This window comes from Oncorhynchus tshawytscha, linkage group LG07 (genome assembly GCF_018296145.1).
Source record: "Oncorhynchus tshawytscha isolate Ot180627B linkage group LG07, Otsh_v2.0, whole genome shotgun sequence".
Lineage (NCBI taxonomy): Eukaryota > Metazoa > Chordata > Actinopteri > Salmoniformes > Salmonidae > Oncorhynchus > Oncorhynchus tshawytscha.
In genome coordinates, this window is record NC_056435.1 from 66830092 (window position 1) to 66850511 (window position 20420).

Below are 20420 nucleotides of genomic sequence, written 5' to 3' on the forward strand. Positions count from 1 at the left end.
AACACTATAACAGTATAGAACAATATAGAACACTATAACAGTATAGAACACTATAACAATATAGAACACTATAACAGTATAGAACACTATAACACTATAACAATATAACACTATAACAATATAGAACACTATAACAGTATAACAATATAACACTATAACAATATAGAACACTATAACAATATAGAACACTATAACAATATGGAACACTATAACAGTATAGAACACTATAACAATATGGAATAACACTATAACAATATAGAACACTATAACAGTATAGAACACTATAACAATATGGAATACAATAACAATATAGAACACTATAACAGCATAGAACACTAACAATATAGAACACTATAACAATATGGAACACTATAACAATATAGAACACTATAACATGGAACACTAACAATATGGAACACTATAACAGTATAGAACACTATAACAATATAGAACACTATAACAGTATAGAACACTATAACAATATAGAACACTATAACAGTATAGAACACTATAACAGTATAGAACACTATAACAATATGGAACACTATAACAATATGGAACACTATAACAATATAGAACACTATAACAGTATAGAACACTATAACAATATAGAACACTATAACAATATAGAACACTATAACAATATGGAACACTATAACAATATAGAACACTATAACAATATAGAACACTATAACAATATAGAACACTATAACAATATAGAACACTATAACAGTATAGAACACTATAACAATATAGAACACTATAACAATATAGAACACTATAACAATATAGAACACTATAACAATATGGAACACTATAACAATATAGAACACTATAACAATATAGAACACTAACAATATAGAACACTATAACAGTATAGAACACTATAACAATATGGAATACAATAACAATATAGAACACTATAACAGCATAGAACACTAACAATATAGAACACTATAACAATATGGAACACTATAACAATATAGAACACTATAACAACATGGAACACTAACAATATGGAACACTATAACAATATAGAACACTATAACAATATAGAACACTATAACAATATAGAACACTATAACAATATAGAACACTATAACAATATAGAACACTATAACAATATGGAACACTATAACAATATAGAACACTATAACAGAATAGAACACTATAACAGTATAGAACTCTAGAACAATATAGAACACTATAACAATATAGAACACTATAACAGTATAGAACAATATGGAACACTATAACAGTATAGAACACTATAACAATATAGAACACTATAACAGTATAGAACTCTAGAACAATATGGAACACTATAACAATATGGAACACTATAACAATATAGAACACTATAACAATATGGAACACTATAACAATATAGAACACTATAACAATATAGAACACTATAACAATATAGAACACTATAACAATATAGAACACTATAACAATATAGAACACTAACAATATAGAACACTATAACAGTATAGAACACTATAACAATATGGAACACTATAACAGAATAGAACACTATAACAGTATAGAACTCTAGAACAGAATAGAACACTATAACAATATGGAACACTATGACAATATGGAACACTATAACAGTATAGAACACTATAACAGAATAGAACACTATAACAGTATAGAACTCTAGAACAATATAGAACACTATAACAATATAGAACACTATAACAATATGGAACACTATAGAACACTATAACAATATAGAACACTTTAATGAATGCACATGCATTTGGGAATTGTCATTTCTTTTGGAGAGGGATGTTGGCGCTTACAAAAGCCATATCCTCAGCATTTACGTTCTTAGGTTTGCGTGTATTTCTATAGCGAATGAGAATGGCTAATTTGTTCGGAAATTTTCTTAGATAAAATGCCTATTATACCCATATAATGTTGATAACAGACGAATAAGTTAAATATGTATGTTGATAATGTCCTTAGGATATGGTTATCGGATATGGTGCATTAGGCTAAAGCGTAGGCTGCTGATGAGAACAATTGTCGGCAAACATTTAAGTCAATCCACATGGTTGGGAATTTATTTTGGGCTAATTGAATAACTACGTTAGATGATCATGGTACGCTCCCCTGACTATTAATTCACAAGTGGTGTGAGATGGCGCTGTATAGGTCTCTTGCTGTCGTTTAATTGAAATGTGGGGTAACCCTGACATTTCAGAACGTCTCCCTTGTAATACTATGGATGGCCGCTTGGTGGTGACCTTCTCTTGTTCAAACTTTTAAAGTCACGTCTGGGGGGACAAGACCATTTTCTACATACATCACACATTCACCTATATTGGGCACACGATTTTAATCTCGGATTATTATTGATTATCTCTTATTTTGAAAAGAACGCTAGCAAGCTAGGTGGCTGCGGACTGGCAAAGTAACAGTATTCCATCAATGATACCTCTCTGAAGAGCGGGCGGGAGGTGGGGCCGTGGCCCATTTCACTTCCTTAATCCATGAACTCCATCACGAAACGGACGGACGACGGTGGAAACGTTTCTCAAGTTTTTCCTTAGGATATATTTATTTAATTGAAACGACTTTTGGTGACCATGGCTGCTCTTTCAGCCTGGTTTTGGAACGAGAGATTTTGGCTCCCACATAATGTGACTTGGGCGGACCTTGCAGACCCAGCGCCCGGGGTGGAGTATCCTAAAGCCAGTCACTTGCTCTCTGCTTTACCGCTGGCTTTGGGGATCTTTGCGGTCAGAATACTATTTGAGAGGTACGGACTGTCTGTTTTTTGAACTCATATCATTACATTCATCAACTCTTTCTTGAACATAACACTCGCCCGGCCATGCCAGAGTCTTTGCAGCCACAAATACGACTCGAATATTTAATAATTGAAAGGAAGTGTACTTGGAATTGATTAAGAACCTAAGGTCATTTGGGAGGTTTGCCCACCCTAGCTAGCTAAGCTAACCTGTTGTCTGTCTGGTTGCCTGTCACTTCCTAGTGAGAGCACTGGAGCAGGCCAACTCATTCTAGGTTTCTTCCAATTTATTTATGGAACAATCTTCAAAATGTTATTAAAGTTTATGTTCTGGTGCCTCTAGGGGTAATTCAGACAGCTGATTGAGGACCTTATTACTGATGAATGTGATGTTCTGATGCCGCTGGGGTAATTCAGACAGCTGATTGAGGACCTTATTACTGATGAATGTGATGTTCTGGTGCCTCTTGGGTCATTCAGACAGCTGGTTGAGGACCTTATTACTGATGAATGTGTTTGTTTTTTTATAATCGTGTTTTTCTTTCTGCGTTTTGTATTTATATCGATGTGTGTATTTCCTGTCATTTAGACCTTCTGTCATTTAGACCTTCTGTCATTTAGACCTTCTGTCATTTAGACCTTCTGTCATTTAGACCTTGCTCTCAGTATGAATCCCTGATCAAATAAAGGTTAAATAAATAAATCAATGCTCACCATCGAAATAGATCAAGTAAGTTCATTATCTCTTTGAAGTAATAGCTTTGGCAGACACTCAGTGGCTGTACACCAGAACCTGATGACAGTTCTCAGGGCTGGCTATGGCCTGTGTTGTTAGGCAGTTATTACACAGTTAACATTACATCATTCCTCAGTTGTAGTTAGGCTACAGCCCACCCGCAATACACAGGTTGTCTGCAATTCAAATCAGGCCTGTAAATTATAGCTATAAAACTGCTGGAGAGAGTAAACATGTATAACAGACCCTTGTCACTGAGAAAATATAGAAAATGACACAGCATGGAAACGGTTGCACTTTTGAGAGTTTTAGGGCTTAGTTATGTTGAAATCAAAAGACAAAGTCCTGTGATGATGAAGAGTTAAATTGTAGGCTTTTCATAGTGGCTCTGGACATTGTGGGCATTTCACCACATTGGTCATACTTTTAGTGCCCTTTTTCATAAAGTGTCTCAGAGTAGGAATGATGTTTTAAAATATGCATACATTTTGAAGATTGTATCAGTCTGGTCTCATAGACTACACGTAACATAGTTAATGTGAATCTGTGAAACTGTTTTGTTACAATAGACAGTAGGTTATCGTAAATGAATTGTATGAATTGCAATTTGTGACATATCATACAAATTGTATTTTGTAACATATAATACAAAATGAATGTTGGCATCCACAAATGAATACATACCATATGAAATGTAACATATTTTACTAAGGCCAGCAGCATACCACCCTGCATACCACTGCTGGCTTGCTTCTGAAGCTAAACAGGGTTGGTCCTGGTCAGTCCCTGGATGGGAGACCAGATGCTGCTGGAAGTGGTGTTGGAGGGCCAGTAAAAGGCACACTTTTCTCTTGTCTAAAAAATATCTCAATGCCCCAGGGCAGTGATTGGGGACACTGCCTTGTGTAGGGTGCTGTCTCTCGGATGTGACGTTAAACGGATGTCCTGACTCTCTGAGGTCATTAAAGATCCCGTGGCACTTAGCGTAAGAGTAGGGGTGTTAACCCCGGTGTCCTGGCTAAATTCCCAATCTGGCCCTCAAACCATTCACGGTCACCTAATAATCCCAGTTTACAATTAGCTCATTCATCCCCCTCCTCTCCCCTGTAACTATTCCCCAGGTCATTGCTGTAAATGAGAATGTGTTCTCAGTCAATTTACCTGGTAAAATAATGGATACATTTTTAAAAAATTATAGGGATCCCAATTTACATTTACTATGTTACCTCTACCCCTGAGTCCAGGTTGATTAAATGGGCAGGTGGGACCTGATCCTAGATCACATTTACTCTCAGATGCTAGATACCGCCCCAGATCTTCACAGTGCAAAGGAGATGGGCAGGTCAAGGGCAAAGGGTTTGTTTCTGGATGTAAGTGACCTCTATCCTTCCTCACCTCTCAGGAGAATAAATCAATCAATCAAATAAATAATATTTTATTTGCTGTGAATACAACAGGTGAAGACCTTACCATGAAATATTTACTTACAAGCCCTTAACCAACGATGCAGAATTGTTTAAAAAAGTTAATTAAAAATCTATTTAAAAAGTAACACAATAAAATAACGAGGCTATATACAGGGGGTACTGGTACCGATTTAATGTGTACAGGTTAGTCGAGGTAATATGTACATGTAGGTAGGGGTAAATTGACTATGCACAGATAATAAACAGTGAGTAGCAGCAGTGTAAAAAAAGGGGTCAATGCAAATAGTCTGAGTAGCCATTTGATTAACTGTTCAGCAGTCTAATGGCTTGGGGGTAGAAGCTGTTCAGGAGCCTTTTAATCCCAGAATTGGCACTCCAGTGCCGTGTGTTGGGTAGCTAATCACCACATTCACTTTGCACATAAACACGGCCAAGAATAGAATAGACTGTTACGAGTACCAACTATGACATCTGTAGGATGATTATATCTGTAGAAGGATTATACTCCCTCCTATCTGAGATATCTACTGCAGCCCTCATCCTCCACATACAACACCCGTTCTGCCAGTCACATTCTGTTAAAGGTCTCCTAAGCACACACATCTCTGAGTCGCTCCTCTTTTCAGTTCGCTGCAGCTAGCGACTGGAACGAGCTGCAACAAACACTCAAACTGGACAGTTGTATCTCAATCTCTTCATTCAAAGACTCAATCATGGACACTCTTACTGACTGTTGTGGCTGCTTCATGTCATGTATTGTTGTCTTTACCTTGTTGCCCTTTGTGCTGTTGTCTGTGCCCAGTGATGTTTGTACCATGTTTTGTGCTGCTACCATGTAGTGTTGCTACCATGTTGTTGTTATGTTGTGTTGCTACCATGCTGTGTTGTCATGTGTTGCTGCCTTGCTATGTTGTTGTCTTAGGTCCCTCTTTATGTAGTGTTGTGTTGGCTCTTGTCGTGATGTGTGTTTTGTCCTATATTTATAAACTCAGCAAAAAAAGAAATTATATTTTTAATACTTGTGAACCGGAATGACAGGAGGAAGAGGAGGAGGGACAGGGTGAAGAGTATAGGGGCTTGTCTTTTTCTTTCTTCAGTAACTGGTCGGAGTAGTTTCAGAAACAAGATCTGATATTTTTCTCACATTCTAATTAACCACAGGACTCTGGCTGGCAGAATGACTGCCACACTGGGAGAATAGTGTCGTATTCCACTGCAGAGTATCCCTTCCTTTAGCCTGATCCCAGATCTGTATGTGGTCTAGCCAACTTCTTAGTCACTGTGAATTTACAGGTCTGGGTCCAGGCTAACACCCTCCACTGCGACAATGGAATTCTCTACCAGGTTTTGGCAGCTTGCTCTACTCTGTGCGATTCTGGCTTACCCACAGTTAACCTCTGTTGTGGGATTCTGGCTTACCCACAGTTAACCTCTGTTGTGGGATTCTGGCTTACCCACAGTTAACCTCTGTTGTGGGATTCTGGCTTACCCACAGTTAACCTCTGTTGTGGGATTCTGGCTTACCCACAGTTAACCTCTGTTGTGGGATTCTGGCTTACCCACAGTTAATCTCTGTTGTGGGATTCTGGCTTACCCACAGTTAACCTCTGTTGTGGGATTCTGGCCTACCCACAGTTAACCTCTGTTGTGGGATTCTGGCTTACCCACAGTTAACCTCTGTTGTGGGATTCTGGCCTACCCACAGTTAACCTCTGTTGTGGGATTCTGGCTTACCGATAGTTAGGCTAACCTTTTTATTTTGTATTTTATTTGTTACCCCTTTTAGCCCTAATTTCTTGGTATCCAATTGGTAGTTACAGTCTTGTCCCTCCGCTACCACTCCCGAACGGACTCGGGAGAGGCAAAGGTCGAGAGCTGTGCGTTCTCTGAAACACAACCCAGCCAAGTCGCACTGCTTCTTGACACAATGCCCACTTAACCCGGAAGCCAACCGCACCAATGTGTCGGAGGAAACACCATACACCTGGCGACCGTGTCAGTGTGCACTGCGCCCGACCCGCCACAGCGATGGGACAAGGACATCCCTGTCGGCCAAACCCTCCCCTAATCCGGAGAGTGCTGGGCCAATTGTGCACCGCCCCATGGGTCTCCCGGTCGTGGCCGACTGCGACAGAGCCTGGACTTGAACCAGGATCTCTAGTGGCAATGCAGTGCCTTAGACCACTGTGCCACTCAGGAGGCCTTAGGCTAACTGTTTAATGTAAACTTCTGGTTTACTTACACAGTATGCTAAACCAATGCTGGAATGGCTGGGACAAAGGGGTTGTGTGTTGTCTGTCTGTTCTGTTTATGTTGTAGGCTTCTGTTTTTGTCAACTGTGTCTGTCTGACCTTTTAGTCTGCCTGTTTGTTTGTTATGATTTTCTACTATAAACAGTCAAGGACAAAGGACAAGGAATAGCTTTACAAACAAATCAATGGTTTATGAAGACGCATCACTTTTACTTCGAGGGTGTGGTCACTATTTTTTAAATGCTCTCTAGACAACAAGATCTCATAGTTTCCCTTCGAAATGTGATGTATTAAGGATGAATGTTTATTTTTCATGCATTAATTCCGCGTGGTTTCAGGGTTAAAACGGAAACAACTCCAAAGGGTAACAGTTTAGGCATTCATTCTGAGTGGTTAAGGTTAGGACTATGGTTTGGGGAAGGCTTGAAACAAAAGAATATATTTTTAATGACTTGCTATCACCGTCATCTTTAGTATTCTTGGAATTTTCTCAGCTTGCTAGAGCATTATGAACTGCTGTAGTGCTGTGGTCTAAGCAGCACGAGTTCACAGCCAGTTCTGGGCAAACTTCTTTTTTCCCCCCACCGAGTAAGACGTCCTCAGAACCTTTTCAAACGTCCCGAAATCAACGTCTATTTCTAGTGATCGGGCCGCTCTAGGCCTATGCTCACTGTTATCTTTGGACACACTGAATGAACACTAACAGTTTGTTATCATATTTCACTTTTACATTCCACTCTTCTGTACTCTAATGTATGCAGCATTCTCACTGACAGACAAATGCTGTGCCAAACATTCTATGTATGGCATCCTATTTCATCTCTACTCTCTTTAGTAATCTGGCCTCTTGCCCTGTTGTGGCAGTCCTACTGTCTTTGTCCTTTGGCTAGTGTTGGACAAATATTGATCGATGGATATAAAATCTTTGAAAAATCTTTATCAAACAAGACATTGGGAGACGTTGGGAAACATTGGGAGACATTGCATTGTGTGAATATAAGAATAGAAATGAGAATGAAAGCAGTATGAGAATACAAATGAGAATGAAAGCAGTATGAGAATACAAATGAGAATGAAAGCAGTGTGAGAATACAAATGAGAATGAAAGCAGTATGAGAATACAAATGAGAATGAAAGCAGTGTGAGAATACAAATGAGAATGAAAGCAGTATGAGAATACAAATGAGAATGAAAGCAGTATGAGAATACAAATGAGAATGAAAGCAGTATGAGAATACAAATGAGAATGAAAGCAGTGTGAGAATACAAATGAGAATGAAAGCAGCGTGAGAATACAAATGAGAATGAAAGCAGTGTGAGAATACAAATGAGAATGAAAGCAGTGTGAGAATACAAATGAGAATGAAAGCAGCGTGAGAATACAAATGAGAATGAAAGCAGTGTGAGAATACAAATGAGAATGAAAGCAGTGTAAGAATACAAATGAGAATGAAAGCAGTATGAGAATACAAATGAGAATGAAAGCAGTATGAGAATACAAATGAGAATGAAAGCAGTATGAGAATACAAATGGAGCAGGTTTTCATCAAGGATCTCTCTGTACTTTGGTCCGTTCATCTTTCCCTCAATCCTTACTTGTCTCCCAGTTCCTGCCGCTGACAAACGTACCCACAGCATGATACTGCCACCACCATGCTTCACCGTTGGGCTGGTTTCCTCCAGACATGACGCTTGGGATTCAGGCCAAAGAGTTCAGTCTCATGCTGTTCAGATTCTTGTTTCTCATGGTCTGAGTGTCATTAAGGTGCCTTTTGGCAAGCTCTAAGCAGGCAGTCATGTGCCTTTTACTGAGGAGTTGCTTCCGTCTGGCCACTCTACCATAAAGGTCTGATTGGTGGAGTGCTGCAGAGATGGTTGACCTTCTGGAAGTTTCTCCCATCTCCACAGAGGAACTCTGGTGCTCTGTCAGAGTGACCATCGGGTTGTGACAGTCTTGTTCTTTTTAATGAGTTTCTGTGTATTTAATCTCTACTCTCTTTGTCTTTTGGCTGGTGTTGGACAAATATTGTCAAAATATTGACATGATGGATATAACATCTTTTAAAAATGTTTATCAAACAAGACATTGGAATAAATTGGGAGAGATTGGGAGACATTGGGAAAGATTGGGAGACATTGGGAAACATTGGGAAACATTGGGAGAGATTGGGAAACAATTGGGAAAGATTGGGAAACATTGGGAGACATTGCGAGACATTGGGAGAGATTGGTAGACATTTGGAGACATTGGGAGACATTGGGAGACATTGGGAGAGATTGGTAGACATTTGGAGACATTGGGAGAGATTGGGAGACATTGGGAGACATTGGGAGACATTGCGAGACATTGGGAGACATTGGGAAAGATTGGTAGACAGTGGGAGAGATTGGGAGACATTGGGAGACATTGGGAGAGATTGGGAGACATTGGGAGAGATTGGGAAACATTGGGAGACATTGGGAGAGATTGGGAGACATTGGGAGAGATTGGGAGACATTGGGAGAGATTGGGAAACATTGGGAGACATTGGGAGAGATTGGGAAACATTGGGAGACATTGGGAGAGATTGGGAAACATTGGGAGACATTGCATTGTGTGAATATAAGAATAGAAATGAGAATGAAAGCAGTATGAGAATACAAATGAGAATGAAAGCAGTATGAGAATACAAATGAGAATGAAAGCAGTGTGAGAATACAAATGAGAATGAAAGCAGTATGAGAATTTAAATTATACGATTTTTAAATGGTGTATTCTGACAATGTAACGGTTTTCTAGTGGTGATGAAGGAGAGTCGGACCAAACTGCAGCGTGTCGATTGCGATCCATATTTATTAAACAAAACGTAAACACGACTAAACACTAAACACTACAAAACAATAAACGTAATGAAAACCGAAAACAGCCTATCTAGTGCAAACTAACAGAGAGTACAAGTAAGACACTAAGGACAATCACCCACGACAAACTCAAAGAATATGGCTGCCTAAATATGTTCCCAATCAGAGACAACGATAAGCACCTGCCTCTGATTGAGAACCACTCCAGACAGCCATAGACCTTGCTAGACAACCCACTAAGCTACAATCCCAATACCACCACCAAAACCCCAAGACAAACACACCACAATTACAAAAACCCCATGCCACACCCTGGCCTGACCAAATACATAAAGATAAACACAAAATACTTTGACCAGGGCGTGACAGAACCCCCCTAAGGTACTCCCGAACGCACCTCAAAACAAAGGGAGGGTCCGGGTGGGCGTCTGTCCATGGTGGCGGCTCCGGCGCGGGACGTGGACCCCACTCCTTTAATGTCTTAGTCCCCTCTCCCTTCGTCCCTGGATAGTCCACCCTCGCCGCCGACCATGGCCTAGTTCCCCACCCAGAACCCCACTGGACTGAGGAGCAGATCGGGACTGAAGGACAGCTGGGACCGAGGCAGCTCGGGACTGAGGGGAAGCTTGAGAGAAAGCTCAGGAGTGAGAGAAAGCTCAGGAGTGAGAGGAAGCTCAGGAGTGAGAGGAAGCTCAGGAGTGAGAGGAAGCTCAGGAGTGAGAGGAAGCTCAGGAGTGAGAGGAAGCTCAGGAGTGAGAGGAAGCTCAGGAGTGAGAGGAAGCTCAGGAGTGAGAGGAAGCTCAGGCAGGTAGATAGATCTACCAGCTCCTGGCTGGCTGGTGGTTTCAGCAGATCCTGGCTGACTGGCAGATCCTGGCTGACTGGCAGATCCTGGCTGACTGGCAGATCTGGAAGAGTCTGGTTGACTGGCAGATCTGGAAGAGTCTGGTTGACTGGCAGATCTGGAAGAGTCTGGTTGACTGGCAGATCTGGAAGAGTCTGGTTGACTGGCAGATCTGGCGGCGCTGGGCAGACTGGCGGCGCTGGGCAGACTGGCGGCGCTGGGCAGACTGGCGATGCTGGGCAGACTGGCGGCGCTGGGCAGACTGGCGGCGCTGGGCATACTGGCGGTGCTGGGCAGACTGACGACGCTGGGCAGACTGGCGTGCTGGGCAGACTGACGGCGCTGGGCAGACTGGCGACGCTGGGCAGACTGGGGGCACTGGCGGCGCTGGGCAGACTGGCGGCACTAGCTGCTCCATATAGGCTGACAGCTCTGGCGGCTTCTTACAGACTGACCGCTCTGGCGGCTCCGTGCTGACTGGCAGCTCCTTGCAGACTGGCAGCTCCATGCAGACTGGCAGCTCCCTGCAGACTGGCAGCTCCCTGCAGACTGGCTGCTCCATGCAGACTGGCTGCTCCATGCAGACTGACAGCTCTGGCTGCTTCATGCAGACTGACATCTCTGGCTGCTCCATGTAGACTGGCTGCTTCATGCAGACTGGCAGCTCGGGCTGCTTCATGTAGACTGACAGCTCTGGCTGCTCCATGCGGACTGACAGCTCTGGCTGCTCCATGTAGACTGACTGCTTCATGCAGACTGGCAGCTCGGGCTGCTTCATGTAGACTGACAGCTCTGGCTGCTCCATGCAGACTGACAGCTCTGACTGTTCCATGCAGACTGACAGCTCTGGCTGCTTCATGCAGACTGGCAGCTCTGGCTGCTCCATGTAGACTGGCTGCTTCATGCAGACTGGCAGCTCGGGCTGCTTCATGTAGACTGACAGCTCTGACTGCTCCTTGCAGACTGGCAGCTCCATGCAGACTGGCAGCTCTGGCTGCTCCATGCAGACTGACAGCTCTGGCTGCTCCATGCAGACTGGCAGCTCTGGCTGCTCCATGCAGACTGGCAGCTCTGGCTGCTCCATGCAGACTGACAGCTCTGGCTGCTCCTTGCAGACTGGCTGCTTCATGCAGACTGGCAGCTCTGGCTGCTCCATGCAGACTGACAGCTCTGGCTGCTCCATGCAGACTGACCTCTCTGGCTGCTCTATGCGGACTGACAGCTCTGGCTGCTCCATGCAGACTGACAGCTCTGGCTGCGCTAAACAGGCGGGAGACTCCAGCAGCGCAGGGAGGAGAAAAGCGCTGGCTGCGCTGAACAGGCAAGGCACACTGAAGGCCTGGTGCATGGTGCTGGAACTGGTGGTACTGGATCGAGGACACGCACAGGAAGCCTGGAGCGGGGAGCTGCTACCGGAGGACTGGAGTGTGGAGGTAGCACAGGATGGGCTAGACCGTGAAGGCGTACTGGAGATCTTGAGAGCAGTGTTGGCACAGGATGTGCAAGGCTAGGGATGTGCACAGGAGGCCTGGTGCGTGAGGCTGGCACCAACTTCACCAGCCGACTAACACGCACCTCAGGACGAGTATGGAGCGCTAACCCAGGTGCCATCAAATCCCCAACACGTTCCGTCGGGCGAATTCCATGCAAAAGCACCAACACAGCAACTCCCTCATTTCTCTCTCCTCCAATTTCCCCATTAACTCCTTCACAGTCTCTGGTTCTGGTCTCCTCCTTGGCTCCTCACGATAAACAGGGAGAGTTGGCTCAGGTCTGACTCCTGACTCTGCCACACTCTCCCTGAGCCCCCAAGAAATTTTTGGGGCTGATTCTCAGGCTTCCATCCGCTACGCCGTGCTGCCTCCTCATATCTGCGCCTCTCAGCTTTCGCCGCCTCCAGTTCTTCCTTGGGGCGGCGATATTCTCCAGGCTGAGCCCAGGGTCCTTTACCGTCCAGTTCTTCCTCCCATGTCCATTTCTCCAGGTGGTGCAGCCTCTCCCACTGCAGCTGCTGCTGCTCCTGCTGCTGCTGCCTCTGTTGCCTCTCCTGTGGTTCCTGCCTGTTAACACGCTGCTTGGTCCGTTGGTGGTGGGTGATTCTGTAACGGTTTTCTAGTGGTGATGAAGGAGAGTCGGACCAAACTGCAGCGTGTCGATTGCGATCCATATTTATTAAACAAAACGTAAACACGACTAAACACTAAACACTACAAAACAATAAACGTAATGAAAACCGAAAACAGCCTATCTAGTGCAAACTAACAGAGAGTACAAGTAAGACACTAAGGACAATCACCCACGACAAACTCAAAGAATATGGCTGCCTAAATATGGTTCCCAATCAGAGACAACGATAAGCACCTGCCTCTGATTGAGAACCACTCCAGACAGCCATAGACCTTGCTAGACAACCCACTAAGCTACAATCCCAATACCACCACCAAAACCCCAAGACAAACACACCACAATTACAAAAACCCCATGCCACACCCTGGCCTGACCAAATACATAAAGATAAACACAAAATACTTTGACCAGGGCGTGACAGACAAGGCTTCCTTCACTGATAGATAGGTTTATAATGAGTCCATCTGTAAGTGTGATTGTTTGCATTGTGTGTATATATATTGAACAAAAATATAAATTAAACATGCAGCAATTTCACAATTTTACACAACATTAAAACAAAATGCTTTGTCAATATGGGTTATTGTGTGTAGATTGATTATTGATTGATTGAAATATATATTTTAATTTTAGAATAAGGCTATAACGTAACAAAATGTGGGGAAAGTCAAAGGGGTCTGAATATTTTCTTAATGCCCTGTATACAGCTAATAGCAATAAGATAGAGATCGGCTTTCACTGCTGGTTTTCCTTCAGGTTCATAGCCAGACCATGTGCCTTCCTCTTGCATATCCACGCGACCTCAGTCCACTGGCGAGCCACACCCAACCCTGTCCTGGAGAAGGTGTTTACATCCATCACAAAGGTATACACACACACACACAAACACAAATAAGGTATTAGAGGTGTTTACATCTATCAAAGGTACACTTGCTGTCACACACACACACACACAAATAAGTTATTAGAGGTGTTTACATCTATCAAAGGTACACTCGCTGTCACACACACACACACACACACACACACACACACACACACACAAATAAGGTATTAGAGGTGTTTACATCTATCAAAGGTACACTCGCTGTCACACACACACACACACACACACAAATAAGGTATTAGATGAGGTTTTTACAGTGTTTACATCTATTTCACATGTGAGCTCGCTTCCACACACACACATCACAAAGGAACGCTACCCTCACACACCACACACCCACCCACACTAGATACAAGGAAAATATTGAACTGTTTGTCTGTCAGCTGTCCTTTGTCTCCTAATGTCTCTTGTCACACATCCATGCAGCGGTCTTACACAATACTAAACTATACTGGTCTCACATGCCTTAGTTCTTCATTTGTTTCTTCTTCCTGCTCCTCTTACTTTCATCTCTCTCTCGTGTCTAAGTTGCAAAATTCCAGTAACTTTCCCTAAATTCCAAGGTGGGAATTATTTAATGGAAAACATAGGAATTTGGTGAAAATTACCCACATTTTTTAAAATCCTAGATGACATGTCATTCTCTTGTCTCTAAGTTGTGAGTTCTGAAAATAATTTCCTCTTGAAGAACAATAAGTGCTGTCAGTCTCCTAATGCCCCCACCCTCCCACCTGTCCAAATCTCAACCGCCTCACTCTCTGAATCCGTCTCTTCCTCCTTCCTCCTATTCTCCCTCATAAATCATACTCTTATGACCTAGGCCTGTCATCTGATGTATTGTCTTGTATTGTGTTGGTGGGCCAGGAATGCCTTTGTTTTAAAGCAAATTTATGTGTTGAGTTTCCCTTGTTAGTCATACTTTCTCCTATCTCTCTCTCCCTCTTTCTCCCTCTCTATGCCCCATTGTCTCTCTCTCCCTCCCCCTTGTCTCTCTCTCCCTCCCCCTTGTCTCTCTCTCCCTCCCCCTTGTCTCCTCCCTCCCCTTGTCTCTCTCCCTCCCCCTTGTCTCTCTCTCCCTCCCCCTTGTCTCTCTCTCCCTCCCCCTTGTCTCTCTCTCTCCCTCCCCTTGTCTCTCTCTCACTCCCCTTGTCTCTCTCTCCCTCCCCCTTGTCTCTCTCTTACTCCCATTGTCTCTCTCACTCCCATTGTCTCTCTCTCTCCCTCCCCTTGTCTCTCTCTCTCCCTCCCCTTGTCTCTCTCTCCCTCCCCCTTGTCTCTCTCTCCCTCCCCCCTTGTCTCTCTCTCTCCCTCCACCTTGTCTCTCTCTCCCTCCCCTTGTCTCTCTCTCTCACTCCCCCTTGTCTCTCTCTCTCACTCCCCCTTGTCTCTCTCTCTCCCCCTTGTCTCTCTCTCCCCCCCCCTTGTCTCTCTCACTCCCCCTTGTCTCTCTCTCCCTCCCCCTTGTCTCTCTCTCCCTCCCCTTGTCTCTCTCTCTCCCTCCCCCTTGTCTCTCTCTCACTCCCCTTGTCTCTCTCTCCCTCCCCCTTGTCTCTCTCTCACTCCCCTTGTCTCTCTCTCACTCCCATTGTCTCTCTCACTCCCATTGTCTCTCTCTCTCCCTCCCCCTTGTCTCTCTCTCTCTCCCTCCCCTTGTCTCTCTCTCTCCCTCCCCCTTGTCTCTCTCCCCCCCCCCCTTGTCTCTCTCCCTCCCCCTTGTCTCTCTCTCCCTCCCCTTGTCTCTTTCTCTCCCTCCCCCTTGTCTCTCTCTCTCCCTCCCCCTTGTCTCTCTCTCACTCCCCCTTGTCTCTCTCTCACTCCCCTTGTCTCTCTCTCACTCCCCTTGTCTCTCTCTCTCACTCCCCCTTGTCTCTCTCTCTCACTCCCCCTTGTCTCTCTCTCTCACTCCCCTTGTCTCTCTCTCACTCCCCCTTGTCTCTCTCTCTCACTCCCCCTTGTCTCTCTCTCTCACTCCCCCTTGTCTCTCTCTCTCACTCCCCTTGTCTCTCTCTCACTCCCCCTTGTCTCTCTCTCACTCCCCTTGTCTCTCTCTCACTCCCCTTGTCTCTCTCTCACTCCCCCTTGTCTCTCTCTCTCCCTCCCCTTGTCTCTCTCTCTCCCTCCCCTTGTCTCTCTCTCTCCCTCCCCCTTGTCTCTTTCTCTCCCTCCCCCTTGTCTCTTTCTCTCCCTCCCCTTGTCTCTCTCTCTCCCTCCCCATTGTCTCTCTCTCACTCCCCTTTGTCTCTCTCTCCCTCCCCCTTGTCTCTCTCTCACTCCCACAGTGCCCAGACTGGCGACATCTGGATGGGTTATCTAAGCAGCTGGACTGGGATGTGAGGAAGGTTCAGCAATGGTTCAGACACAGACGCAACCAGGACAAACCCAGCGTACTCACCAAGTTCTGTGAGAGCATGTAGGTTATCAAACCCAGAACATGTAGGTTATCAAACCCAGAACATGTAGGTTATCAAACCCAGAATATGTAGGTTATCAAACCCAGAACATGTAGGTTATCAAACCCAGAACATGTAGGTTATCAAACCCAGAACATGTAGGTTATCAAACCCAGAGCATGTAGGTTATCAAACCCAGAATATGTAGGTTATCAATCCCAGAGCATGTAGGTTATCAAACCCAGAATATGTAGGTTATCAATCCCAGAGCATGTAGGTTATCAACCCCAGTACAGGACATGTAGGTTATCAAACCCAGTACAGGACATGTATGTTATTAAACCCAGTACATGTAGGTTATCAAACCCAGTACAGGACATGTAGGTTATCAAACCCAGTACAGGACATGTAGGTTATCAAACCCAGTACAGGACATGTAGGTTATCAAACCCAGTACAGGACATATAGGTTATCAAACCCAGTACAGGACATATAGGTTATCAAACCCAGTACAAGACATATAGGTTATCAAACCCAGTACAGGACATATAGGTTATCAAACCCAGTACAGGACATGTAGGTTATTAAACCCAGTACAGGACATATAGGTTATCAAACCCAGTACAGGACATATAGGTTATCAAACCCAGTACAAGACATATAGGTTATCAAACCCAGTACAGGACATATAGGTTATCAAACCCAGTACAGGACATGTAGGTTATTAAACCCAGTACAGGACATGTAGGTTATTAAACCCAGTACATGTAGGTTATCAAACCCAGTACAGAACATGTAGGTTATCAAACCCAGTACAGGACATATAGGTTATCAAACCCAGTACAGGACATATAGGTTATCAAACCAGGTACAGAACATGTAGGTTATATCATAGGCTATAACATCTAGTCTTGATCTATGGCTCTTATTGACTAATGAGTTTGCCCTTGACCTCTGTGGGATTGTGCACACATTGGTGTGTGTGTGTGTGTGTGTGTGTGTGTGTGTGTGTGTGTGTGTGTGTGTGTGTGTGTGTGTGTGTGTGTGTGTGTGTGTGTGTGTGTGTGTGTGGCGGTCTAATTTGTAAATGAATCTGACTACTGCCATTACTACTGGCTTTGTTCTGCCACTGACTACAATACATGATTCATCAGGATGTGTGTAATTATGAAGTGCAGCAAGGTCAGAGACATGTATTAGTTTACTGTCTATAGTTTATAGTTCTGTCTGACCCCAGCAAGGTCAGAGACAGAGACATGTATTAGTTTACTGTCTATTGTTCTGTCTGACCCCAGCCCTGTCATGTATTACAGCTGGAGTTTACAGTCTATTGTTCTGTCTGACCCCAGCCCTGTCATGTATTACAGCTGGAGTTTACAGTCTATTGTTCTGTCTGACCCCAGCCCTGTCATGTATTACAGCTGGAGTTTACAGTCTATTGTTCTGTCTGACCCCAGCCCTGTCATGTATTCACAGGTGGAGTTTACAGTCTATTGTTCTGTCTGACCCCAGCCCTGTCATGTATTCACAGGTGGAGGTCTACATTTTATCTGTGCATATTTACCTATGGCATTCGTTTTCTATGGCAGGTGAGATTTGTGGTGATTGTGTATATATTGACATTTTTCCTATTGATGTAACAGTGGTTTACTGAATTGAGACTGACTGTGTTTGTCTGTGTTGTACAGTGCCCATGGATGTGGGATACACACCACTGCTGGTACAACTACCCCTACCAGGTGATGTTATACAGCCTCTTTATTTGGTTGGAAGTATTTTGGAATGATAGAGTACTTCCTAGTAAACCCAGGAGGGTACAAGAAGACAACAGTATGGTATACACGTTCAATAATGTCTTTATCCGTATTAACAAAAACCCTGTCTGTCTTGGTCCCTGTTGGTATCTAACAGGTCCTGACCCCAGGCCTGTACCACTACTATGTGACTGAGCTGGGCTTCTACTGGTCCCTCATGTTCTCTCAGTTTACTGACATCAAACGCAAGGTGAGACGGGCAACAGATGCTGTCTGTTTGATGGGAACGTACACACACAGCGCTACTTGAAAGGGGAGAAAGACTGGCCTCTAGATGTAAAAACAAACTACTAGGTATGCTGAGATATTTCTTTCTGTTGTGAAATACAGGTCAGGTGTAGTGATGTCCTTGATTCCACTGGATTAGAGCAGTTTAGTATGACTCATTATGAAAGGTTTTTTATTTGTATTTTTATTTAACCAGGCAAGTCAGTTAAGAACAAATTCTTATTTTCAATGACGGCCTGGGAACAGTGGATTAACTGTCTGTTCAGGGGCAGAACGACAGATTTGTACCTTGTCAGCTTGGGGGTTTGAACTTGGAACCTTCCGGTTACTAGTCTAACGCTCTAACCACTAGGCTACCCTGCCGCCCCATTATGAAAGGTTGCATGGGTTCTGCTCAGAAATGCTGTTAGTTTCAACCTCTAAATGCCTAGTTCCAGCACAGGGGACAGGATTTATAGTTATGTGATATTAGGATAGAATGTCCCGGTCCTTAATAGAATTATTCAAATTCCATCATGGATTCCATGTGGTCAAGAAAATCTGGCCGGGGTTGGATAAGGCTAAAGCTATGTTGGAGTTTGTAAGACTGAGATTAAGATTACAGTACATTCGGGAAGTATTCAGGCCCCTTGACTTTTTCAAAATGTTATGATACCACCTTATTCTAAAATAGATTAAATATTTTTTTCCCCCTCTTCAATCTACACAGAATACCCCATAATGACATCACAATACCCCATAATGACATCACAGTACCCCATAATGACAAAGCAAAAACAGGTTATTAGAAATGTTTGCTAATTTATAAAAAATAAAAATGAAATATTACATTTACATAAGTATTCAGACCCTTTACTCAGTACTTTGTTGAAGCCCCTTTGGCAGTGATTACAGCCTTGAGTCTTCTTGGGTATGACGTTACAAGCTTGGCACTCCTGTTTTTGGGGAGTTTCTCCCATTCTTCTCTGCAGATCCTCTCAAGCTCTGCCAGGTTGGATGGGGAGCGTTGCTGCACAGCTATTTTCAGGTTTCATGAGAGATGTTCGATCTGGTTCAGGTCCGGGCTCTGGCTGTGCCACTCAAGGACATTCAGAGACTTGTCCCGAAGCCACTCCTGCGTTGTCTTGGCTGTGTGCTTAGGCTCTTTGTCCTGTTGGAAGGTGAACCTTCTGTATGAACATTCTGTATACTTCTGGCCCTTCTTTGGACACTGTGTTAACAACCCTCTAGACGAGCTTCAATGCCATACAATTCTCCTTCCATGGCCTCCAAATGCTCTTAAATACAAGTAAAACTAAATGCATGCTCTTCAACCGATCGCTGCCTGCACCTGCCCGCCTGTCCAACATCACTACTCTGGACGGCTCTGACAGAATACGTGGACAACTACAAATACCTAGGTGGCTGGTTAGACTGTAAACTCTCCTTCCAGACCCACATCAAACATCTCCAATCCAAAGTTAAATCTAGAATTGGCTTCCCATTTCGCAACAAAGCATCCTTCACTCATGCTGCCAAACATACCCTTGTAAAACTGACCATCCTACCAATCCTCGACTTCGGCGATGTCATTTACAAAATAGCCTCCAATACCCTACTCAACAAATTGGATGCAGTCTATCACAGTGCAATCCATTTAGTCACCATAGCCCCATATACTACCCACCATTGCGACCTGTGCGCTCTCGTTGGCTGGCCCTCGCTTCATACTCGTCGCCAAACCCACTGGCTCCATGTCATCTACAAGACCCTGCTAGGTAAAGTTCCCCCTTATCTCAGCTCGCTAGTTACCATAGCATCACCCACCTGTAGCACGCGCTCCAGCAGGTATATCTCTCTGGTCACCCCCAAAACCAATTATTTCTTTGGCCACCTCTCCTTCCAGTTCTCTGCTGCCAATGACTGGAACGAACTACAAAAATCTCTGAAACTGGAAACACTTATCTCCCTCACTAGCATTAAGCACCAACTGTCAGAGCAGCTCACAGATTACTGCACCTGTACATAGCCCACCTAGAATTTAGCCCAAACAACTACCTCTTTCCCTACTGTATTTATTTTATTTATTTATTTATTTTGCTCCTTTGCACCCCATTATTTTTATTTCTACTTTG

General features: G+C 43.8%; 1 protein-coding gene across 1 annotated transcript in view; it reads left to right on the forward strand.

Annotated features, from left to right (window-relative positions):
* The first annotated feature begins 2287 nt into the window (after positions 1 to 2287).
* The window catches only part of cers5 (ceramide synthase 5), a 29606-nt gene continuing 11473 nt past the window's right edge, over positions 2288 to 20420 (forward strand). The window contains exons 1-6 of the mRNA XM_042324852.1: positions 2288 to 2770; positions 13745 to 13853; positions 16154 to 16284; positions 17796 to 17853; positions 17953 to 18003; positions 18176 to 18268. Of these exons, the coding sequence (XP_042180786.1) occupies positions 2598 to 2770; positions 13745 to 13853; positions 16154 to 16284; positions 17796 to 17853; positions 17953 to 18003; positions 18176 to 18268 (615 nt within the window). The 5' untranslated portion in view covers positions 2288 to 2597. The remainder of the gene's footprint in view (positions 2771 to 13744; positions 13854 to 16153; positions 16285 to 17795; positions 17854 to 17952; positions 18004 to 18175; positions 18269 to 20420) is intronic.